This window comes from Ambystoma mexicanum, chromosome 10 (assembly GCF_040938575.1).
Source record: "Ambystoma mexicanum isolate Mex_15411 chromosome 10, UKY_AmexF1_1, whole genome shotgun sequence".
NCBI lineage: Eukaryota > Metazoa > Chordata > Amphibia > Caudata > Ambystomatidae > Ambystoma > Ambystoma mexicanum.
The window spans coordinates 1,187,322,970-1,187,349,173 of record NC_090932.1 but is presented as its reverse complement, the minus strand read 5'-3'; the positions used below and the strand labels follow the sequence as shown (position 1 = coordinate 1,187,349,173).

General features: G+C 46.0%; 1 protein-coding gene across 2 annotated transcripts in view; it reads left to right on the top strand.

The window, feature by feature from the left end:
* The window catches only part of LOC138492163 (uncharacterized), a 1,449,912-nt gene that overhangs the window by 892,981 nt on the left and 530,727 nt on the right, over positions 1–26,204 (top strand). For both annotated transcript variants that reach the window (XM_069619172.1, XM_069619173.1), the window contains exons 19-20: positions 17,059–17,144; positions 19,118–19,386. In XM_069619172.1, coding sequence (XP_069475273.1) covers positions 17,059–17,144; positions 19,118–19,386 — 355 coding nt within the window. The remainder of the gene's footprint in view (positions 1–17,058; positions 17,145–19,117; positions 19,387–26,204) is intronic.

Here is a 26,204-nt window from a genome sequence, read left to right as displayed (position 1 = left end):
GCCCCTGCACTGCTGGGGGGTGGGGGTGGTGGGAGACATGAGTGGGGGCCTGGTGGAGGCTGCCCCTGGTGGCTGGGGGTGGGGGTGGTGGTAGACATGAGTGGGGGCCTGGTGGAATCTGCCCCTGGTGGCTTGGGAGGTGGGGGTGGTGGTAGAAATGGGTGGGGGCCTGGTGGAGGCGGCCCCTGCACTGCTGGGGGGTGGGGGTGGTGGGAGACATGAGTGGGGGCCTGGTGGAGGCTGCCCCTGGTGACTGAGGGGTGGGGGTGGTGGTAGACATGAGTGGGGGCCTGGTGGAATCTGCCCCTGGTGGCTGGGGGGTGGGGGTGGTGGGAGACATGAGTGGGGGCCTGGTGGAGGCTGCCCCTGGTGGCTGGGTGGTGAGGGTGGTGGTAGAAATGAGTGGGGGCCTGGTGGAGGCTGCCCCTGCACTGCTGGCGGGTGGGGGTGGTGGGAGACATGAGTGGGGGCCTGGCGGAGGCTGACCCTGCACTGCTGGGGGGTGGGGGTGGTGGGAGACATGAGTGGGGGCCTGGTGGAGGCTGCCCCTGCACTGCTGGGGGGTGGGGGTGGTGGGAGACAGGAGTGGGGGCCTGGTGGAGGCTGCCCCTGCACTGCTGGCGGGTGGGGGTGGTGGGAGACATGAGTGGGGGCCTGGCGGAGGCTGACCCTGCACTGCTGGGGGGTGGGGGTGGTGGGAGACATGAGTGGGGGCCTGGTGGAGGCTGCCCCTGCACTGCTGGGGGGTGGGGGTGGTGGGAGACATGAGTGGGGGCCTGATGGTATCTGCCCCTGGTGGCTGGGGGTGGTGGGAGACATGAGTGGGGACCTGGTGGAGGCTGCCCCTGGTGGCTGGGGGTTGGGGGTGGTGGTGGACATGGGTGGGGGCCTGGTGGTGGCTTCCCCTGCACTGCTGGAGGGTGGGGGTGGTGGGAGACATGCATTGTTGATCAGTAGTGCAAGGTGACATGTGCGTTGGCTGGGGGGCATGCCCATGGTGGATGGGCTGCGTGCGGGACATGAGCAGGGTTGCAGGGTAGTCCCACGTGGTGTGGGCTGCCTGCAGGGGCCGTGGAGGTTGTAGAGCGAACACCTGGGAGGACCCACACGGCCAATTCACGTGTAGTACTCCCCAGAACCCCTGAAATACACGTACCCTGCTGAAATCGCGTGTGGAACTTCCCGCGCACCCCTGAAATACACGTACCCGGCTCGCACGGGGACAACCGCGTGTGGAACTTCACGCGCACCCCTGAAATACACGTACCCTGCTCGCACGGGGCCAATCGCGTGTGGAACTTCCCTCGCTCCCCTGAAATACACGTACCCTGCTGTAATCGCGTGTGGAACTTCCCGTGCACCCCTGGAATACACGTACCCTGCTCACACGGGGCCAATCACGTGTGGAACTTCCCGCGCACCCATGAAATACACATGCCCTGCTGAAATCGCGTGTGGAACTTCCCGCGCACACCTGGAATACACGTACCCTGCTCGCACGGGGCCAATCGCGTGTGGAACTTCCCGCGCACCCCTGAAATACACATACCCTGGTGAAATCGCGTGTGGAACTTCCCGCGCACCCCTGAAATACACGTACCCTGCTGGATTCACGTGTGATACTTCCCACGAACCCCTGTTATACACGTTTCCCGCTTGGCGTTTGCTGTTTGGCAGCCCTGTGAACTGGTCCAGGGTTAGCGCAGCCCTTTGCGATTATTTGGGGATTTTGAAGGCTTTTCCTTGCGCGAGGGCGTTCTTGGGGGCGTAACTGGCGCTGCTGCAGGGTCACTGCGCCACGCTGTGCCACGGCTGGTTTTGGATGCGAAAATCCATGAATACACTGTGCGCAGAAATCAATTTTAGCGAATGTGGCTGGCGCAGACATTCGCACGGGCATGCTGTGCGCCAGTTGCATGCGCCACTTTTGTGCGATTTTCTATGAATTACCCTGATAATGTAGTTTATCGTTTGTAGCACAGTTCACAAACATCCTTTCATTCCTGTCAAGGTTCTAGAGTGTTCACAACTTGTTTTGATTTCATTTGGTAGTAAAACATTCTTTACATCTGCTTTAAGTGCTTTCGTTTTGTGCGGTATTCAAAAGGCCTTATATATGCTTCAGCTTACTTTCATTTACATATCAATGTGGGTGCAGTTTAAAATGAATGTCCATCTTTTTCTTTCCACTTCCGCCTACCAAGCCGGTGTTCCCCCCTTCTGGTTTGACTCACCGGTCTGACTTACGACTTCTTGCAAGGTCTTCCGCCGACATGGTTCCACTCTCTCTGTACGGTACCTCGTGACTTCTCCTCGTGGTCTTCTGTGGCTCGTGCTCACCCAGCAGTGCTTCCTCTATGATGCAGGACTCACTCGACCGCTTCCCTTGGTCTCGCTGGCCTCCTTCTTATGGCTTGCCACCGGCCTGCAGCGTCCCGTACAGGGGTTGATGGACTGGCTTACAGAGAACTATGGAGAATTACAAGTAGGCCTCTGCGTCATTGGCCTTTATTTCCAAATGTTCAATGGGAAAGGGGTCGGGCTTGCTCAAAATGTGTAATAAGGTGCCACTTTAAACATTATTTCTAGGGCCTATTTTGGTTCCCAGTCCATCACTTGTCCCATACACTCGCTTCCTGATGCATAAGCTTTGCACTTTTACATGGGTCTCTAGAGCTCCTACTGCCATACCGCTACTCCAGAGAAGTCTTTCGGCACACAGCAGTTTGTGGGCGTTCACCCACATCTGACTCCCTTCCTCTCTGATTTGCAACTTTTAAAGTTCCCGCCTCCATGCCCATTCCAAAAATCACTAAAGCGGCAGTCCTGCTTTACTCTTGCCTTCCTCCTCCTCATCCCAGTACATAGCTGGGGTTGATATGTGTCAATGTTAACAAAGTGAGGATATGTTGTTCTAGTCATCCTCTTCCTCTTCCTAATATTCAAATAAGGTTGATATGTGTCTGCATTAATAAAAGGAGTATGTGTTCTCGTTGTCCTCTTCTTCGTCCCATTAGCATACACGTATATTTTGCTGAAGGTTTAACAAGAAGCACAGGGAAAGGGCTGACAAAAGCCTATGAAAGAATTGATGGTTTGTTGTGAAAGGGAAATGGTGAATACCGTGTCTGACCTAGGGACGTCATCGGCCTACTCCCCAATTCTCCTCCTCCCAGGTGATCCTCCCTCGCATATCCACTCCCACGGTCAGGATCCAAAAATGATAGCCGTTCCCTGGCCACCCGAGAGGAGGCTACAGGGGGAAAATAAATGAGGATGCCCTCAGGTTCCTCACGCTGTTTATAGGTGAATTGTGACCGAGAATGGAAGAAGAAAAAAGAACAGGCCCAGGAACCCACCAAACCATGCACTCGAGCAGAGATGCACAGACCAGCTCCAGTGAAGTGCTGCAGAGCCGCAGGATGGAGCTTGAAGACCGAAGAAACAGAGAGAGAGGGATGTCAGAAGCTGCAGGGAAGACTGAAGCTGACAAAGAGGACTGGGAGCTCCTATTGAAGGTACGGGGGCTGCCTGGGTCTACAGAGAAAACAGAAGAAGCAACTTTAAGAGGGTCTGGGACCCAGAACTGAAATATGAGAACGTTGGGGTAAAGTACTATATCTGGCAGGATAGTGAACCGGTTATAGTAGAAATTGAACAGAGTGAAAGAGACTAGGTTGGGGACCTGCAGGTCGACGAGGAGGAGTTCCTCAACCATTCATCTTCCACTTGGCAGTACCTGGCAGGGGGGTGTACCAGGTCGGCCTACTCAAGCCACTCGAGAGGCTCACAACAAAAGAAAAGTGCCTTAGAAAGGTCAGGGGAAGGGAGATATTCCTCCTGATGTGTTGAACTGCCATATAAAGCCTGAGAAAGTGTAGGGGAAGGAAGACATTCCCCTTGGTGTGTTGTACTGACATATAAAGCCCGCAAAAGTCCAGGGGAAGAGGTGCAATCCCTCTGGTGTGTTGAACTGCCATATACAGCCTGAGAAAGACCGGGGGAAAGGAGACCTTCGCCCTGGTGGATGAACTGTCATATAAAGCATAAGAAAGGCCTGGGGATGGGAGACATTGCCCCTAGTGTGTCGAACTGTGACATTGAGGCAGAGAAAGGCTAGGGGAAGGGAGTCATTCCCCTGGTGCTGTGAGTTTCTCATTGGTACTTCAAAAAATGCTGAAGAAACCAGGGGAAAAGAAGGCATTCCCCCCTGGTGTCGTTTTGTTCTACCTCAAAGAATCCCTCAAGATGATAATTGCGAACATTATGTTATTAACTTTAATAGGTTGACTAAAAAGAGAACATTGATACAAACAAGGCCAAGCCAAAGAACTGGAATTACCTTTTGATTCCCCATCCAGAAGAAGGGTGTCATACTTCTGGAACAATTATATCAACACTTTCCTTAGTTTAGTCCAGAGTGAAAGGGATGGAAACAGGCTTTGATACAAGACAATGGACTATTTAATTTAGACGGACATCCTGACAGAACCCTTAGTCTTTAGTTGAGTCAGGAGAAACCCCTCTTTGAGATATTGACAGGTAGGTTTTCCTTTTCATTTTGATGCCAATAAAAGTTGTCAGTAAGCTTTAACAGATTTCATACATACCAGCTTGATCTTCCCTATGCAGGACTTGATTTGGGTTTACACTAGTGACTGTAATTAGCACCCGACATGAGGGAGCTGACCTATGAAGGAGCTTCCTGTAATACCTTGTGGGAATGCACAGTCAAAGCCTTCATTCGGAGGGAGTTGCTGGCTCCCTTGCGTTACACGTACCATTGTCCCCATGCACCCCATCTCCTGCATTCTATACCTGCCCAGTAGCCACCTCTCCTCCTCCCCATGCCCACAGCTCCTGCCCCTGCACTTACAATTTCCTTCGCCCACCACATTCTTTCCCATCATGCCTGGCCACCATAGACAACAACAAGGGTTTCACTCTTCAGAACCTGTCACTTTTATGGTGTCCATCTTGAGTTGGGAACCCTTCTCTTTGATGAGGGGGTGCACATCCACATGTGAACCTTTGATCAAAAGGAACTTTTTTGGGGATGAGGAAAGAGATACATGTTATCAGCATCCAGGATGACAGGTCACAGTCAGCACCTATGTTCATAGACAGGTTTGGAGATTAATGGCCTGTGAAAGTTGGAGGTAGGCCAAAATGGGGGAGGCCGTCTGGGAGAACAGTCAGGGCCACAGTGGACTGGGGAGACAACAGACCCGGAGGGTGCGTTGTGTATGCAGACAGACTGGGTCCCCCCTATGGCAATAACAGGCAGGCTGAACTGAAAAGTGGGAACACTATGAAGGCACCAAAGTCTTTGTAGAAATTAGGAACAGATTTGTTACAGGAAAAGGAGTAAACTCAATGCCAGCAGGATATTTTAGACACACTGGACACGGGTGATTGCCTGCACTGAGCTCCGGGTACATTGATGGTAGGCATACTAGCTAGCACACCCATTGGCATGGAACCTTTGGCCCCCGGAGTACTCTTGAAAGAAGGGCAAGAGCAAGGGAAGAGCAAGGACCCGAAGGGATGAGTTGGACAGGAAGTGGGAGAAGGGTTTTGGTAGAGACAGAGAGGGATGAGAGGGGGGCAGAAAGAGAAAGGAAGCAAGAGAGGGAGTCCTCAGTGAGGGAGGGGGTGCCCAGTGAGAGAGTGTACAGAGTGACACACAAGGGAGAAGAGAGAAAGAGAAAAACTGAGAAATAGAGAGAGAGAGAGAGAGAGAGAGAGAGAGAGAGAGAGAGAGAGAGAGAGAGAGAGAGCAGGCAGGGGGAAGCAGGCAGAGAGGAGAAATAGAACAGTTTGGGGAAGAGGGAGAAAATGAAGGGCAGATTAGGAACAAAGGTACCTTCTTTAGGAGGCCTCTCTGTCCTCAACCCCCACAGTCAACACACACCACCACCAGCCAAAAAGGAAGCCCCTAGTCCTGTTTCACAGGCTTTTATAAGGCTGACGCTTGCATCCACTCCCGGGCCAGTCCCCCACCCAGGAACACAAAATGTGCAATTGTTTCGTTTGGCTGTTGCCAGGGACACGCTGTTGTGTGGTTTCCAGGGGAGAGGAGATGGGATGCAGGGATGGGCACACATTTCCAGGTAATTACAGGGAGCAGGACAGTGTACTTTAAGAGCCCACCCAACCCCTTCCCACAGTAGAGGAAACTAGATTATGTGTGATTCCCAGGTCAGGGGAGATGAAACTTATAGAGAGCAGGACAGTTGCGGTCCCAAGGGCTGATTATTTGCAGGCCTGGGAAATGTAGTAGGTTCCCAGAAAGGGTGCAAGAGGTCAGGGGCTTAGTGACTTGGCAGAGGGCAGGATAATTACAGGGTGTGGGACAAGTGGCTTTCCACTGCCTGCCTCCACCTATGATGGACACAACAAGTGGAACTTCTTTTGCAGGGCTCAGGGAGGATAGGACAAAGTGGGGATGGATATTACAGGGTAGAACAAGTAGGTAAAAACAACAGGCCAGATTTTTATCTATCTGAAATTCTGGTAGCTGGGAATAGGTTTAACGTTGGAGTCCTTTCCCAGGGTTGGAGCAATTCCATTAACCCTGAGGCATACAGCAGGTGCAGGGGACAGAATGGACTAAGCCCAAAGGCAGGAACTCAACAAAGGTCCACATAGCAAGACAGACAGACACAGACACATACACTCTCTCTCTCTTTTTCTCTCTCTCTCTCTTTTTCTCTCTCTCTCTCTCTCTCTCTCTAAATGATGGACAGTGTTCAGTGCGCCAGGGGTGATAAGTAAAAGTACAAAATGCAGTGACCAGAAAATGTTGGAATCATGCACAGTGAAGCATTAAATGCAAGAGTTAAATACAGGACAAGATACACACAGGGGAACATGCAAGCACTTGACAGAATTATACAACAAGCGTAAGCAGTGCAGAAACTGTAGATAGGGAGAATATACGGTCATATGCAGTGCAAAATGGAAATTAAATTTAGCGAACATGAAAGTCACACACAGCCATTTCCAGAGGCCCACAGTCCTTGTGAGGTCCTTGCTTTGCTCAAACATACATTGGCTTGGGCTGGTGGACTGTTAATGCCGCTGTGAAAAACCTAAGGGTATTTCCCTGCCTACATCCCTGGAATCTTTTACGCAGGCGGCAAGGGCAGGCCATCACGTTTGGATCCCAACCCTGGGTGGTGGAGAAGCGATTGAGGATCACCTGGGTAGATGGTCCTTGGTATTGGGAAAGGAGGGGCCCAGGGTGAGACATGGTATCCCCCATTTTCTAGTCTTGACCTATGCTACCCTCCCTCTACTCTCTTAGGATATTGTCATACATGTCCTGTCCTACCCCAAGACTTTCCAACAAACATTCACCCTCAGAGGAAAATTACAGAAGACAAAACCCCAGGACAGCAAACCCCTTTTTCTAAACTGTGGTGCGACCCAATCTTTTCCTTCTCTGTTAACTGCATTTACTGAGGGTACCCGAGTGAAAGAACTAGAACCACCAACCTCTCATTATCATTGTAATAAGATAAGAAGGAGATGATTTGACATCATACCCTAACATTGAGAAGGGGAAGAGAAAGCTAACAACAATATGCAAGGGTGAGACATTGTATCCCCTCTTCCTTGATAGTGACCTCCCCAAAATCCCCTCAGCCTTTAAAGCATATATTCAGATGCACACTTCTCTTTTCCCCAAATATCACCCAGGTACTGGGCCTCATTACGACCCTGGCACTAAACCATGGTGCTATTAGCACCATGGTCCATGCCGGGGTCCGCCATGGTGAATGGCGGAATTACCGCCCCATTCCAAGGTTGGCGGGGCGGTAATTCCCCATTCAACATGGGCCCTTCCCATTTTTGCCCCATAGGGCTCAATGGGAATGGGGAAGGCGATAAGCACCAAGGTCCCTTTGCGGCACCCTACTTTAAGGCCTGCTGAAAGCAGGCGTTAAGGTCGGGTCCAGCAAAGGGAACTCGTAATGAGGTGTTAAGGGTTTAACAGCGCTGACACCTTTTACGGCGCCATTAAACCCTTAACGCCAGGGTCGTAATGAGGCCCACTGTCTCAAAGAATAAGTAAGTCAAGAGGAGTCCAGAATTAATATGAGAAACATCATTACGTTACTGGGATGAGGAAGATGCAGATAATGCCACATCAACTTCCTTAATGGACTTGTCCCACTAACAAGGAGGAGACCCTGACCTCAGATGGGAAGGCTCTAACAGGAAGAAAGAGATGGATCAGTGAAATCCATGAACGGTGAGTTTCTGAATGAGAAAAAACCTGGTGGTGAGAGAGAAAGACTGTATACATTGTATCAGTGTAACCGCGAGTGAAAGAACACTCGCTACGGAAAGCCTTTGGGATATGAACAATGTTAAAGAGGTTATGGACAGATATAAAGTAACAGTGTAATCCCGTATAGTGTTATACACATTCGAAAGTCTCTGTGAAGCACTGCAGCAGCAGGAGAGCTGTGTGCGACTAAAGTGTGAGGGAAATAGAAATAATTTTGCAAAGCTCCATGACAGCAGGAGAGCTATACGAAACCGAAGTAGGAGTAAAACTGCAAAAATTGATAAAAAAGACTTTTTAATTAAACTAAGAGTATTGAAGAGCATTGGGGTGGCCCCCAGGCAGGAGGTTGATCCAGGAGGGCTGCAGAGACCCCACACTAAGCACAAACAAAAGGCTCAAGTAAAGTAAGGCACCTGGTTGCGTACCCTGTGGTGGGTGGACCGTGTGGTCTGTCAACAGCTCCATGACCAGCGGAGCCCCAGTTTTGAGAAGGAACCACCTGTTACACTGAAAGTGAAAGTCAGAGGGACTTGGTTTAGCATGGGGAAGGGAGTCCCACAACAAATCCAGTGAAGAGTAATATTTTCAGGTGGAACATTTGTGAGTTGTACTTTTGTGTTTGGAAAAAGAGACAACCTTGAACATTGGTACTTTGAAGGATAATCAAGGGGGTCTAAGATTGAGGCAAGGAAAGCCCAAGAGACCCATTAAATAAGTGAGTACTGACAAGGAAAAGGTACTGTGAAATGTTGACAAGTGAATCCTGAGAACCTGAAAAGGTGCTTTGAATGTCTGTCAAGTTAATACCTGACTTTCCAAGTGAATCCTGAATACCTGTGGAACTGTCTAAACCTGAGTGTCTTGAACTTGGGGAAGGGAGCTGCAGAAGAGCTACATTGTCACATTAACTTTACTTTGAACACTATTGAGTTGGCCAAATCTCACATACCCCATTACTCTGTAGAAGTGAGGACCAGCATAGGTTTGGACACAGAGTTTATTTTGATTCTGACTAACAGACATAGACTTCTCTTGATACTATGCCTGTCTCACATTGCAAATGCAGATCATAATGCTAAATTAAATGGTAATAGTAAACATTTAATATAATGACATTTTGTTTTACCACACATAAAATTAAAATTCATTAAATGATCACATTTATGTTTTTCATTGTCAAAAGGAAGTACAGTGGTGCTTTTCTGATTCATTTGACTATCTTTGTAAGTTAAAAACTGTAGAGTTTTCACCAACATTTACATTGTCCACCCTTTGCCCCTCCTCGGTACAACCCGTGGCACGCAAACCTCTGCAGGTCTGGTAGTATGTTACACACATAGGGGAAACATCCTCCAAAATGTATACAACTCTCCCAGCAGTAAATTGATTACAGAAATGACAGAAGTCCTTCTGTGAATTAGTCATAATTCACATATTTGTTACTTTTTCCTTAAATAAGTGATCCTTACTCCTGAAAAAAGCCTTGTCACTTGGGCCCAGGTAGTTAAATGAAAAATATAGTAGCAATCTAAAAGTACCATCTTCATTTAAAATAAGCTAATGTGAGTGGTGTTTTAATGGTGAGGTGTGTAAAGAGAATAGCAACCCGAAAAACTGATGGTAAAAATCCAAAAGACCAAATTAACACTGCACCTCTTTGCAAGGGCAAACATAGTTTATTACATGCAAAATGGGCTCAGATGGTCCAGTAGAACCAAATGACATGGAGGTCATCAAAATACCACAATAAGTTACATTTTATATAGCGGAAAACCGCAACATCTGCATAGATAGGTTACAATGTTATCCCACCACCTTCATTGGTTACCGCTTGTAGAATATACTAATACCCCCTATAGCTCTTGGACTAATTGGCCACACCTTATCTATACCCATTCCCCTACACACGTGGCCCACTAAATCATCACTATTAAATCCAGGTACGGGAATGGCTCATCAGTGTTTTGACACATTAATAAATCGTGACCGTCACTTGATGTGCACCACTCCAATCCACACACGTTCAAAGTAAACTGGCGAGGCCAACTCTGCTTTGATAAGAAAATATGCCTTTTCATTATACCAGACGCCACAGTGCACACAAGCTGCACACCTGACCTTGTACCAAATGTATTGGCATCACCTGTGCCCCTTTTATCCCAAATTACGGAATGATCCAGACACGGCTAGTCCCTTAATTGGCTCACTCCGCAAACAATCACCAGTTTTCACAAATGTTGAATATGCTCCATGTGCCCTCAAGCACTAAATGGAAAAAGTCTGTCAACTTTAATGACACCCACTGTCACCAGATCAACCAATTTATTAACTGCTAATCCAAGTTTGTTTATGTGATCATTTGTGTCTGCAAACTGAAATATATTGGAAGCTCAATCCTGGAACTCAGAACGAGGATATGGGAACATCTGAGCCTCCTCAACTCCTCAGACACAAGATGCCCACTGGCCTCTCACTGCCAAGAAAACCACCAACCTGACAATAAACAGGACATCTAGTTTGTCGGCCTGGGAACTGTCAATGGACAGAAGAGGAGGGGACCGCGAGCTCAGACTCTGACAAAGAGAAGCCAAACTTATTTGTAAATATAGAACCAGCACTCAAAACCAATTCAGTTGACAAGACTTCTCATTTCTCATGCTCTATATATTTAACCAAATTGGACAAACTTTAAGCATTAAGTATCCAGTGCCCTGGTGTGTGCGGTACTTAGAAAGCCATTCTCTATCCCATTATCTCCTTCAAACCCCAGGTGCCCAATAATGACGTGCCCAGGGCACAACTCTTGGGTCTGAATTTCAGGCATTTATTTGCTTTGGTTGTGCCCTGCTTGTAATTCAAATGGGATGACCACCCCTGGGGTGAGGGCAGTAGGGCTCTAAATCTTTGCTGGTCCTATTAGCATCACAAAACCCCATGACCTGTGCTCATGAATGTGTCCTTCAAATGGTGCATCCCTGCCTGCCCTCCCTACAAATAGCATTCTGTTCCCACCATGTTCAGGTCTTGCAGCAGGATACAATTAGTGTTTATCTGTGCACAGCGGGTGCCTCCGACCTCAGTTTCTCTCCTGGGGAACGGAGTAGAGATATGGCTTGGGACTGAGCTAAACAGAGCCGCAGCTCCATAAAAAAGCCTGCATTCTATTCTGTTCATTGTTTACTAGGCCTTAAAATCCAAATATGACGGCACTCCTGTCATGTTACCACGCTGACTTTGCTTCTGCCAAAGTACTTTTCTGACTCCATCTTGCACCTTTTTCAACTTTTTCCTTGCATCATATTGAAAACATAACATTGTATACAATTACTAAAAACAGGGCCTATATACTATCCTATATATAGCCTCTGCAACTGCTAAACTAATACATGTGTTGCTCATTCTGTTTTGATATATGTGGATATCTTATATGTGTCAAAACTAACTGCAAGTGAAAATTGTGCCTTCTGCCACGCCAAACTCGCTCTGCTCACGCTATGCTATGCACTAATAGGTTTTTCTCAGCCTGATCCTTTTTGCCTGGCTCGAATGCTGTAAGTGCATCCCAACAGATTTGGAGCTACTGTGACAAAGGGGTGTGGAAATAATTGATGTATCTATATTTAACATTAATCAGTCTGGTGAAGTGTGGTTTGGGGCATACAAGCTTGTATTTTACAAGTACCAGAAAAGTACAAAGATAACTGCTGCAAACGGACAAACAGACAAATAAATTAATGCAGCTGCAAAGGTGGAACCATGGGGCATAACTGATTGAAAAGCTTCCATGCAGGAGCAAAACATAATCTGTATTGAGATCACTAATGTTGTGTTTGAGAATAAGAAGGTCACAATCCAAGCTGGCAACGATTGCCTAAGGGCATTGCTTCACAAAATGGTAACACTGAAAAATATGACAGACAGAATTGCATTTTAAACAAAAGATATTGAACACATTGTAGTACTGTAAAACAGAATACACAAATCACAGAAATTAGCAATTCATTTTGCAACACTCATGCCAACACTAACCCTCACATTAAAGACTGTCCTGAATACTATTTGGCCTTTAGAACAATACACAAGGCTGAACCAAAAAACCTGACTGGAAGAAGCACACCGAAACACCAACAATTGCTTTAAACACATTAAGAGACTGTCTGAAGTATTATCTGTGTTTACTATAGCTTCAAGTAAAGTCCAGCTATATTCCAATAGAAAGTTGTGGGTAAACATAGTTCATGAGTAATGCATCCACAGTCAAGTAGCCCAACACATGAAGTACAGTCTGTTGTGCCTCTTCCAAAACTGTTGTGATAAATGTTGTCAAAAAGCATTAAGTGATATTACTATCATTGAAAGTTCCTTTGATGCCTGCAGTAGGATTTTCACCTGAAAAGAATATTGTGGCATGGCGGAGTATATAGTGGGACAAGGGGTTGCATGTTTCAACAGGTTTTATTTGAAATATAAAGAAAGGTCCTACCTCTCCATATCTCTAAATGTCTATGCAGGCCTAAACAAATATCAACTCAGGTGCTCAGCGTCAAGATGTTTGTCCAAATGAAAAGTTCTGTACTCTGTCCAAAAACCTACTCTAATCCTACCACTACAAAAAGGTTCAGCATCCAAATGAAAATGCAACTAGGAGAATGGCTGCCTTCTCCTGGTGAACAGGTGCAGTCTTTATCTCTTTCTCATCAATCTTTTGCTCCAGTTTTTGATTGAAGAAATAAAGTGTAGTCAGGAGAATGGCCCTCATTCCAACCCAGGTGGTAAGTTCCCTACTTTACCACCATGGTGTAAACTGTGTTTACACCATGGTGGATGGCGGATTTACCGCCCCATTCCAAGGTGAGTGGGGCGGTAAATCCCCAATCCCCATTTACCCTTCCCCATTCCCATTTTCGCCCCATTGGGCATAATGGGATTGAGGAATGCGCTAATTACGGCACCGTAAATTACGGTGCCGTAATTAGCGCCAAGGACGCTTAGCGCCTTGGTACTTAACGCCTGCTAAAAGCAGGCGTTAAGGTGGAAATCAGGCGTTAAGGGTTAACAGCGCCGACGGCGTCGTTAAACCCTTAACGCCTGGGTTGGAATGAGGGCCAATGACTCCCTTCTCCTGACCCACCTCGTACAGTCTTGAAGCTTCCTTGGGATACTCTTTGACAATAGTCCTCAAAAGTCTTTTCACTTTTTTTAAAGGGCTTCTGAAAACGTGCTTTATAGATTTAGCAATGTTTCCCTTTTGTAGTACGTTAAACAGATTATCTCCAGATAGCTCTTGTCTAGAATCTTCTTTAGTCTTACTTGGATTATCACTGTGATGGGAAAGATTCCTCCCAATGCACTCTTGATTTTCAGACCTTTGGCTATAACTGCTGTGATGAGGAAGAATACTGTAGTGGTTTTCTTGACTCTTGGTTTTCTCTATGTCACCACTGTGACGAGGGAGATTACTCTCTGGGCTTTCTTGACTCTTGGTTCTCTGGTTGGTTCTCTGGTTGTCACCATTGTGATGATGGCGATTACTCCTGGGAATCTCTTGACATTTTGTTGTCTGAATGTCACCACTGTGATGAGGGCGATTACTCCTGGGAATCTCTTGACATTTTGTTGTCTGAATGTCACCACTGTGACGAGGGAGATTACTCTCTGGGCTTTCTTGACTCTTGGTTCTCTGGTTGGTTCGCTGGTTGTCACCATTGTGATGATGGCGATTACTCCTGGGAATCTCTTGACATTTTGTTGTCTGAATGTCACCACTGTGATGAGGGCGATTACTCCTGGGAATCTCTTGACATTTTGTTGTCTGAATGTCACCACTGTGATGAGGGAGATTACTCCTGAGGCTCTGTTGACTCTTGGTTCTATGGGTCTCACTACTGTGATGGCAGAGATTACTCCTGATCCAACTTCCACTCTCACTGTCTCCTTGATAATTACAGTGACAAGGGAGATTACTCTTGATGCAACTTTGACTCTCTGTGTTTCTTTGGTAATTACTGTGACATGGGATATTACTCCTGATGCAACTTCCACTTGCTGTACCTCTTTGGTAATTACTGTGATGAGGAGAACTACTCCCGATGCAACGTCCACTCTCTGGTACCCTCAGACTCCACCCAGGTTTCCTGCAGTTCCCTATATCTTGTTTGTGTTGAGAATGCATGCCCGGGTATTCCCGGGGTGCGGGCTTTTTGCTCTTTGAGTGTCGCTTCCTCCTGGTTCACTTGCATGCCTCACAAAGGCCTGGAGCTGGCAGTCTCAGCATCCTTGTTGGAGTGAGCGGCCCACCTAAAGAAGTCACACCAGCACCCCGACTTCCATTGGAGTGAGCCAGCTCAGGATTCTGAAGCTGCTTCCACTCTTCCGCATCCCCTCCTCCGAAGACCAGCTTCTCTGCACAGTTGACAGGTTCCCAGGTTTGAACCCACCGGGCTTTGCTGGCTCCTTGCCATTTCCCGCTTCTTTACGGCCATACTCTGTTTTTCCCTCTCCTAGCTTGGCCCATCCCAGCACAGTGTTACAGTCTTTTGCTTGTTATCATGAGGTATACTTCATGCTTGCTTGTGTCCACCTCTTCCCAGTACCCTTAGGAGAAAGGTATATCATTGTTCGTATTCTTCTTTGTATCAGTGGTGTCAAGTCTAAATGATGGAAGGGAGGGAATTTTGCAGTAAGACACAGGAGTACCTTCAGTTGCACTCTCTAAAAACGTTATGGTTTTTATCGATGCAAGAGTGCTACAGAGTTCCTTCTCGGAATGGGATAACCTTTTCCCCATCAGGAGGTCTCTCCCTGTTAGATCTCGCTTTCCACCACCCTGATGGGGACTATTGGGTAGCGGTCTCGCCCCCTAGCCGCACAGGTAAGGGCTCCCGCCTTGGGAGAAGTGACGAGATCATGTGAATCATCACAATATCCAATGTGGCTAATTAATTAAACAAAAGGATGGTAGACTAAATATTTGACACAGAGAATCTGATTTTCCGCCTCTTCCATTCTTCTTTGAGAGGAGGGCACCTTTGCAATCATCACCTTGTTTTGCAGTAATTTTGTTCACTTTGAGTTGTTAACTGTGCATGAAACTTGTATTAATATATTGAGTTTCTAGGTTCTGTATCTCATGTTCAAGTTTGCTTTATGTATTCCAATATCTATCTATCTATCTATCTATCTATCTATCTATCTATCTATCTATCTATCTATCTATCTATCTATCTATCTCTATCTATCTATCTCGTATTGCCAAGAGACCTTGATTATTGGGTAGAGTTTCTGAATAGATACAAAGCCAGTATTCCGCTTTTCATATTTTTTATGGTACTGAATAACATTTGCTGTAAATGTTAATGGTAATAATAATAATGATTTGTTATTTATGTAGCACCTTAATCCAAAACAGAGAACATATTTACATACATTTATCATCCCAACCGAAGTTGGTACTCAATTATCAGCCTTGGAAGGATGAAAGGCTAAGTTCGCCTTACCGGGATTCAAACCTGCAACCTACAGATCACACATAGATCACAGCAGCGAACGCTGAACCTGCTGAGCTATCTTACTGGCTACACGTAAGAGCAGATTGCACGTCGTAGTCGACCTTAGTGGATCTCCTTTAACTTTTGCAATACACATTTGTGAGCATTTGGGTGGCAGTCAGAAAACAGTGACTGGGTAGCTTATGTTGGCTCTGCAATAGGAAAATCGACGTACTGAGTGCATGGCCTGTCTTGGGCATTTTCAAGAGAATGTGCATGTTCTTGTATAACTATGCCAAAGACGTAAACAGCATGTGTAACAGGTGCCAAACAGTGTCCAAGCACCTCCAACATCAGACAATGAGCCAGGCTGGACAACTGCCAAATAGATCAATAACACACACAGCTCATTTACTTTTGGCATCAGCTGAAGAACCGAAAAACACATCTGAAAGCTGTAAGACATTTTAAGGTAGACATTGAACAGCTGTCAACCAGCTGGGTTAGCCGTCACACTGCCAACGGGCACGTCTGGTATCTGTCAAACTGCTAAAAAGCTTGTCTGATATCCATAAAACTGATGAAAAGTTCCCAAGGTGCCAACATTTGCTACAGGGCATACAACGTACTTTAACAGAAGTAGTACACTTACCAACTCGAATCATTTTGATCAAGATTGTCTTGCTTTTTAAATGCGATGATCATCTCGCTCATGATCACATACCCGTTTTTTCATGATTGGTGTTTAAACTGCGCTTCAGAATTCAAACGCTGTTTTAATTGCAACTTCAGAATATGCTGGCAATGTGGTAAAGGACGAGAGAAATGGATTGGATGGCAGTCTTATTTCTCAGTAGGGAGACAACCTCTGTTTCCGCCTGGCTCTTACAGTCCATGTAGATTCATGAGTGCATTCCCAGGCCCTCAGGTACTGGTGAGGTTAAAGAGAATTGTGGGCAACGAATAAACACATGCTGCCAACGTGGAATGTGCAACGAGCTTCATTTGCACGAACAATATGAGTGTTTAGTGTTTTTAAAATCATTTTGCCGGAAATATATAAGTATTTCTAGTTTTAAAACAAAGAGAATATCACCTCCTGAATGATGCACCAAATCAGGGGGCAGCGGGATGTATCTACGTTCCATTTTGTGAACTGGTGGTTTTCAGAAATAAGACTCCTTTTCTGCACAGTGCAAGAGACATGCAGGGAAGAAGGTGGGGAGACATTTGGCTTCAAGCCCGTGGTGACATCTGGTTTTCCTCCTGCAGGCGGATTACGGATGTGACATTGAGAAAGGGAGCGTGTGTACCTACCATCCTGGGGCCGTCCACTGCGTGCGGGCCATCCAAGGCAGGTAAGATGCCCTCTGCCCTGTGAACCTACCTTTCTGGGTCCGTGCATTGAATTCAGCCAATCCAAGGCAGTCAAAGAGATACTCGTTGCCTTTCAATGCACCATTTTTCAAGATTACCCTGCCTGTGTCCATAGCAATGTTGTCCAGAGGTCATGCACTTCGTCTGATTACATTAGGCCGGATTATCCATTTCAACACTTAAAGGCACCCCCAACCCCCCCATGTATTTCACTTCCAGAATCCTGTTGGGTGAGTTGAGAGCGAAAGAACTTTATTGAAGGCATTGGGCCTCATTACGACTTTGGAGGTAGCCATGCCCTTAACAAGGGCATGGCTGCCTCCAAAATCCGGTCCGGGTTCCCTGAATGGGGAAATACCGGGCCATTCTGAGTATGGAGGGCCCGGTATTTCCTCCTTCAGGGAACCCGGGCCCGGTCCTTCCCCATTCCCATTCGATCCCTCATAGAGCTCAATGGGAATGGGGAGGGAGCTAACGACGGGCCCATTACGAACAGGCCCGTTGTTAGCTCCCTGGTCCCCTCATGGGACCCGCTATGGATATCTGGAAAAAACAGACATCCAGAGCGGGTCCCGCGTATGGACCTCGTAATAGTGCGGAGTGGGTTTAACAGCGCCGGCACCATTTCCGGCGCCGTTAAACCCATTCCGCACTTCTCATAATGAGGCCCATTCTGAGTTGTCCCCGTGATGAGGGCTAACACAGACATGGCAGAATATATTGAAGAATGGATTTACAGAAGTGTTTCACGAGTCACAAATCTGTTTACTCGGTCCACTTCCTTTAAAATCACCCTAGAAAGTAGCTATACTTCGTTCCTCAGAGCTTAGAACTTAGATCCTTCCACACTTCTCTTTCTGCCCCATTGTCCTATCCTCTGACTGACACTACTCTAAGAATTTGCCAAATAGCATTTCCTATATGTGGGTCCAGTTTCAAGGTATGGGTAAATCAATGGCCATACTTTTTCACATTATCAAATGCTTCCACTATCAGATTTGATGGCAGAACACGCATTTCAACAGAGTTTAGTTATATTTCTGGCCAGCGGTGACGGTATTAGAGAAATACGCATAATCCTTCTTGCTCAGAGCACTACCACTCTCTGAAATGACAGCAAGCAGTAGAGGAGGGTCACCAGACACAATATAATAATTATAACAATTGTTCTTTTTTTAACACAGTTAACACCGGGACCATTTTATAACCATGAGCCCAGGATTCAAACCTGTATTACTATGCGTTGTCTTGCTTCCAAGACAAGTTACTCCTGAGCTATCCTTGCAGCCTATGAAGACAGATATTTGTCACAGAATGTGTGGTAACTCCATAGAAGTCCATTTTAGGTTATTTGGGAGTGGCCCGGATTGGATGAAGCAGTACCATAACTCAGAAAATGAGTGTGGTGTAAAGCAAGTGTAGGGATGGAGACATCATACAGGAGGAGGTTTTAATGCATAGAAACTGCCAGACTGAATGAACCTGGTCATCCTTTTGTGGTGTTAGATTGTATGGAACAATTAGGGCCTAATTCATGGAACGTTTAGGGCGGTGTAAAGTGACTTTGCACGGCCAAAAGATACATTGAACTGGGCCGGATTCACAGAGCAGTGCAAAGTGTATTTTTGCAGTGCAAAAATCACTTTGCACGGTGCTAAAAGATCCATGAATTAGGCCCTTGTCCATGGTTCAATTCTGGTATCCCTACTCTACTTACTTAAGCATATAACAGTGAGGTCCTTTCCGTCATGATACCTTAAGCTCGGTATATCATATGCTTTGGGGATCTGTGCTACCAGCACTGCATGAAAATAAGATGTTAAGTTAAAGCATGTGACGCTATTATGAATCATTTTCAAAGTATTTCTGGTCATTATGTTTCCTCTGCCTGATTTTTGGGGACTTGTGGGATTTGTATTTATAGTTAGCTGTCTCTTTGATGCTTTCCCTGCAGCCCTGACTATGCGGCCGGACAGCAGTGCTGCTATGACTCCTCGGGGTTCCAGGTGCTCACCAAGGACTCTCTGGGAGGCAGCACCCCTGACCGCGGCCATGACTGGGGCTCCCCACCATACAAGACTCCCCCTAGAGTCCCAGCAATGTCCCACTGGCTCTACGATGTCATCACCTTCTACTACTGCTGCCTGTGGTCAAATAACTGCCAGTACTACCTGGAGCTCCGGCCCTCCAGCGACTGTCGCACCTACAAACCACCCAGAGCTGGTAAGGAGGTCTGTTAAAGTGATTTGAGCAGAAGGTCTGTGCGCAGCAAATCAGCACATATAGTGAGGGGATTGGCACCCTGGAATTAGATATGTGTAGCCCGGGCCGCCTATTACTGTCCTATGACTATAAGGCTTCCCTTTGAAAATGTGAGACAGGAACTTGGTGTAGTTTGGATAAAGATAAGTACTTGCAGGGAGATTTGCATAGTAATCCACATCGTGATTTTGGTGCCTGGAGTACTATAATAGGAAACCGAGGGATCGGGATTCGAACCTGTGTTTCCTTGCTTGCTAAACATTGCCCCTGAGCTATCCCCCCTGGACGGCTACATTTGGCAACAATGCTCCAACTGAAGAGGAGAGGTGTTGTGCAGGAGATACAACCCTGTTTCTCGTACAGAATGGCAAGGACTTTAAATGTAATACATAACTGCCCCTGCATTGAAAACATAATTTACAAAACACTTTATTTCTGGCCCCTGTAAAAGAATGGATTGAATAACTGGTAAACGTAGAGTTGCTGACTGGGGTGACATAGACAGTACATTTTCCAAACCCTCCAGCCCCCTAACGTCTTCCTTGTTCCAGGTGCTTGTGTCCCTTGTCACACTCTTCAGTGGTGAGGTCCACTATTGCACGTGATGTTAGGGGACTCACAATAATACGCCACTCAGGTGCACTGGCCTGCTGCTACACAGGAGAGTGGATGTGCAATGCGGACTCTCGGGCAGGTTTTTTATGACCTTGTGGGGCAGCCCAGCAAAGATGGGAGGGCTGCACATTCCCGTCCTCATCCTCCTATGGAATGGAAGCAATGGGGTTGGAGGAGAATGATGTCATTTTGGAAAGAACAGACCAGCAGGGCAACACTAGATCTAGGGACCATGACCTTTCGCAAGGGACCACAACCAGGGGCATGCCAAACAATGAGTCAGTATGAGTCCAGCTCCTTAGCAAAAATCATGCAGTTTGATGAAGCCAGTCTTTGGATAGAGGGATAATAGGTGAATGTTTAACAAAAGGGGCACAGGTATTTAGATTGGCTGTCCTGCACCCCTACATGTTTCAGCCTCCTTCCACTCGTCCAGTGACATCATTATACCCACCTTCCTACCCAACAGTATGCATAATTCATGGGCTGTCAGATGCAGCCCTCATTTAGACAATGCTTCCTGTAAGTGACTTCACTCCAGCACTCCAACTAAATCAATGCTTAGTATGGGATGCCCAATGGAAGCCCTTATTTATATATTTGTATGTCAAAGTTCTTTAAATCTGGATGATGAACCCTTATATAACGCCCCTCTCTTTGGATCTCCACGACCTCACTGAGCCAAGAAGTAGGTTTGTTTTGCAAATTAAAAGGTTTATTTGAAGAGTTGAACAGTATATATATCACACTTTTATGAATAAAATAATATCTGAATAGCACACTTATGAATATGAACGGTAATAAGCAATGGGTAATATTACAGTCTCAACAATCTCTTTAATCAGTAAGGAGTAGGAATAGGAAGGATAAAGTAGCAGAGAATACTTTTATGGTTCAAGGAAATGCAAGATGGAAAGAATGCAACACAGAAATAAACTCGATATGATTTCAACAAAAGACAATATGATCACTTTTTCCCCTGTGACTACTCACTTCCCCCACCATGCAATAGGAAGAGATGGAAATGAGGGCACACAGGTTTCAAGAATACACTCAATAATGCAGTTACATTCCAGTTCCCCAGCAAGCTTAGAGAGAACAGGTAGGATTTTAAAACACAGGTCAAAAATGCTTTTGAATGTGATTGCAATGGATGGGAAAATCTGCTAAAATGATTTTAATTCACTAAAGGACATTCAGCACTAGTGAGAATTGCTTTGGATTGGTACAGGTCAACACTAGCAATGATTCATGAATGATTATCAGATTGAAAACGAATCTCAGCAATTGAAAACAAGAAACAGCTATTTTTGGAGCTAAATGGCAATTCGCGGCAATTTTTCCACGTGCGTGAAAACGCGATTACAGAAAAACGATAATGAATATCGTTGTAGGTTCGTTGGAAAGCTTATGATCTTAGCTTCAAAATGACAGTTAAATGTTGGTTCTAGGATGTACGGTTCAAAGGTTACGGATGTTTCTGTGAAGGTAGATTTTTCAGAAATAAAGTCAAGATTTCCAAATGACAGATCACCAAGAGTTACCAACAAGGATAGGCATATACTAAGGAGCTATGAAGAAGCAAGACATTCAACAGGCAGACACCAGAACCGCAGCACCACCGCTCTGATCTCTGTCCGTTAAAACACTTGTCCCTCTTCAGAAATATCAGCGCAAAGATGATAATTGCTACAATTCTCAAGAATTATGTGGAGGAGAGAAGAATTTAGGATAGACAAAATAAGTTCTGCAATGCAGTTCTGGTCAGGTTAAGATGGTTGGAATAAGATTACTTTAAACTAAGAGATGACTATGCACAGTTCTAGACTAGATACTCACTCCTAGGCTTTAGAATGGAGTGGGCCTCGTCAAAGATGTGGTCAAGGGTTTGGCTTCACTCGCCACCAGATAGGTCTCAGGCACTCTGGGTTCTGCTCTCAGCACTGTACAGCGGTCTGGGTGGCCTCTTGGACTGGATCTGATGGGATCTGGATACAGCTCTGCTTTCTGAGTCTGGACCTTGGTTCTAGCACAGGGTTCTTAGCTAGAAGCAAACAGCACAGCCCGGCTGTTGAAGGTGAGAGCCCCTGGGGAGTTTAGGGGTTAGAATCAGGTTGCTAGATTCTGCAGGCCTGCTGAGAAGGGTTCAGCTTGTGAATTAGGCATCTCTGCTTCACAGTTCTAGAGTTTGGTTCTAGAGTCTGGTCTCTGGATCTATCTGGAGCCTGGAGTTTTCCTGCAGGGTGTTTCACCAAGAATAGTTGAGTAGTGGAAAAGTGTGTGCCTCTCTGGGTCTCAGCAGTCCCTATTTATGTGTTTCCAAAGTGGATGGGGAGGCTGACTCTCTATGCCCAACCCTCTAAGGATCCTGATAGGTCAGAGCATTTCCTGTCCCCTGATTTGAGACAGGAGCAGTGTGTCATATGTGTCAGAGTGATGCTGTGTTTATGGCTTAACTGAAATCCCGCCCCTTATACACATCACAGATTAATTAAGGCATGTCTCTGTTCAAGTCCCATGTTCCTACGAGCTTGGGTTCAGAAATGACCACTTATTCATGCTTTTGGTGGGTTTCCCAATATTGGTTCTGCACCAAATTTTACACAGGCATACACAAACCATCTGAGCATATCTCTCTAATTTTTCCTGTTCCTAGCATAAATATAGTAGCTACAAGAGGAATACATTCCAGGGTTTAGTCTTAGAACATCACACATATTTCAGCTTAGTCTTAAATTGTGAGTGAATTTTTCATTTCAACAATCCCAAAGTTTCATATTTTTGTCAGCTTGGTACCATTTGTTATAAGCATTTTTATAAAACATACATTTGCTTTCAATTCAATTCACATCTCAGTCTGGTCCGCCCCCAGAGCTGGGCTGAGTCAGATGGTCACATGGCCTGCCTTCCTGCCAGAGCAGTTGTTGGCCAGTCACACCCAAATTAGCATTCCTATTCAGTTGAAAGACTCTATTGTCTCTTTCTCCTGCCAGCAGAGGAATCTCCTCCCCATCTGATTAACATGTCCACACCACATCCTCCCTTTTGGTGGGAAGGCCCAAGGTGTGAAGGGTTCTCAGGGGAAGAAAGCCTCTTGAAAGTTTTAACTAAATCAGATTACCGTCTGGTCAATTGCAACATAGTTCCTTGAAAAAAAAATACATTTATACATTTAATATATGCAACATATCTTTAAATCCAGTCTTTATACACATTAAATCAACGTGTGGCACTCTATATGGCATTTTGATGGAATTCTCTTCTTTGGCATGGTTTGGGGTTCAATGTACAAGTTTACACAAGTGGTTTTAAAACGCTGGCTTCTTGGTAGAGGTGAGTACCGGTATTACACCCATTCTTGACAGCTGTCTTTCCATCAGTATCTTTAAAAGGGGATTTTGCTCTAATAGCATATGATTCTTGCTGATATTGTATTGATGTGGATTCTTGCAGTAGAGTAATGTGGAACATCCAACAAGAAGGTTGAATCTTATTGGTGATTTTGTGATCCATGATTTTAGCACATTTTTGACAATCAAGAAGCGGATTCCCAAACAACTCTGTATTTCTTTTGTCAATCAGCATTGCTATTTCCAAGTGGTTTCAGGCTATTTGTGGGTAGCCCAATGGTGGGTTTTGGCATTGATCTCCTGTGCTCACTAAGATAGGCAAAAGTGGATGTGGCCTATTTTTCAGGTTTTCACGGCACAATTTCTGTTGATTTCCAGCGAGCAGCATGCTTTCCGGCAGCCATTATGATGTTTCTGCTGCCAGCAATGCATAGTGATGTTTAAGGGCTTGGATGAGTGGGTTGATACATCCCACAAACCCCCCTCTTGTGATGGCCATTGATCTTCCATCAATGGAACTTTGCAAGACTGGGATGTAAGTCTCATCTCTCCGGATTCCACAAATGGCCAAGTTCAGCATCTTTTCCTTCATCAGGGGTGGATCGATCGGTTCTCCTTGCCAGTCCTGATGGGAGTATTGAGCTATACCCAGGGCCCCTCGGATCTTTGCTCCCGGTCCCCGGGTCATCCTCCTTAGTCAGTCTCCATGGTTTATCTCTCTCTCTTTCTCTCTCACTCTCTCCTAGGATGACAAAGCAAAAACATATTTGTAGACATTTCCCCACCACTATTAATGTGGAGGGGCGGACATATACATTTTATAAATCAGGAGACATTTTTATTATTGTATTTTATAGACTATATAGGGAATATTTTAGGGTTGGAATTTTATGGATCTGGAGTGGCCCCCTCTGGGGTTTCAGAAGACTCCTCCAGTTGCCGCAGAGTTTGCCTAGGATGGCAACACTTCAGCTGATTAATATGGACCCACTTGTCTTCCCCTTCCGCCAAACTGCCTTTGGGGATGCAGATCTTGTAGGTGACTGGTGACATCTTGTCTACAATTTCAAAAGGTCCCTTCCAGGTAGGCAGATATTTTCGCTGTTTGGCCTGGTTCCGTTGGAAATTGTATAGATAAACCCGGTCTCCTACATTGTATTCTTTCCTGGTAGTCTTTAAGTCATGGTGGGTCTTCATGCTGTTGGCTGATCTTTCTAGATTTCGCTGAGCATAGGCAAAAGCATGTTGAAGGTGTTTTCTTAAATTTTCAACATACTCATGGGTTGTGGAGGCATTGATCAATGTCTGCTGTTGGGTCCTATAGAGCAGATGCTGGGGAAGCACCATCCTGCGTCCAGTCATCAGCTCAAATGGTGACATTTTAGTTGCAGGTGAAGGGGTAGATCTGATGGCCATTAGCATAAGAGGTAATAGAATATCCCAACTTGGCCCAGAATCTGCCACCATTTTTTTTAATATGCTCACAATGGTTTTGTTGTAACGTTCTACTGCACCACTAGAGGCTGGCTGGTAAGCAATACGTAGCTTCCTTTTAACCCCAATTATCTCCAACATCTTTGTCATTACTTTGCTGGTGAAATGGCTACCTCTGTCTGACTCAATCCTTTGAGGTAGACCAAAACGGGAAAAGATGTGGTTAATCATCAGGGCAGCTGCAGTTTCTGCCTTCCAATTTGGGGCTGGGAGACATTCCACCCACTTGGTAAACAAGCATGTCACCGTCAACATGTACTTATTCCCCCTAGCAGAGCGAATCACGGGGCCTACAAAGTCAATTTGCAAATCTGACCATGGGAGTGTCATTCCCCTCTTTTGGAGAGGTGCCTGGTGTGTGAGGGATGTTGGCTGAAATTGTGCACACACAAGACAACCCTTCAAATATTGGTTGAGGTCCTGGCCCATGTGTGGCCAGTATGCAACCTCTCTTAAGATTTCCAGTGTTGTGTGAAACCCCCTATGACCGGCGGTGGCCGCATCATGGGCGTGACTTAACATCAGGCTTCGGAATGAGGTAGGAACCACCCACTGATCATGGCCAGCTTGGGATTTCCTTACCAACAAACCGTCTTGGATTCGGAACATTTTTGGACACCAATAATTGGATCCCCCTTCTGAGCTGTAATCAAATCAGCATCAGGGGTCTCCTTACTCCATTGTGCAGTTGAAAGATCATTGTGAGCATTTGTCTGGGACCTAGTGATAGCAGTGACCTGGATTTCCCCCAACAGGGACTCTATTTCTATTAGATCCCCTTGGATGGCCCCGGTTTTGGCCAGCTAAGTCATTTCCAGTTTTGTCTGGTCCCTCTACTTTGGAATGACCCTTGATCTTTTTCCAGTAGATGGTCATCCCATTTGATGTGACCAGATCAACAATGTTTTGGATTAACTTCCCATGTTTCAAGGGTTTGTTATTAGCACATAACATGCCTCTGGTTTTCCAATTAACCATGTGCTCCACAAACCCGTTCCGTACATAATCCGAATCTGTGATTATGACCAGTTCGTGGAGTTGATGTTGGACAGCAGTGAGGATGGCCTGATGCACAGCCATCAATTCTGCCACCTGACTACTTCGGGGACCAATTTTGTATCCAGCGTTGGGTTCTGGGAACTCCTTCACCCATGAAGTCCCTACGCCAGCCACCAGTTCTTTCTCCCCGTCATTGTCAACATGGTAAGAGCATCCATCCACATAGACAGTGGGCATTCCCTCACACTTGTCTTCTTCAAAGACTTTGTGTGGGGAATTAAGGTATGCCTCCATGTTGTCCTTGATTTTTAGACTTTCGTC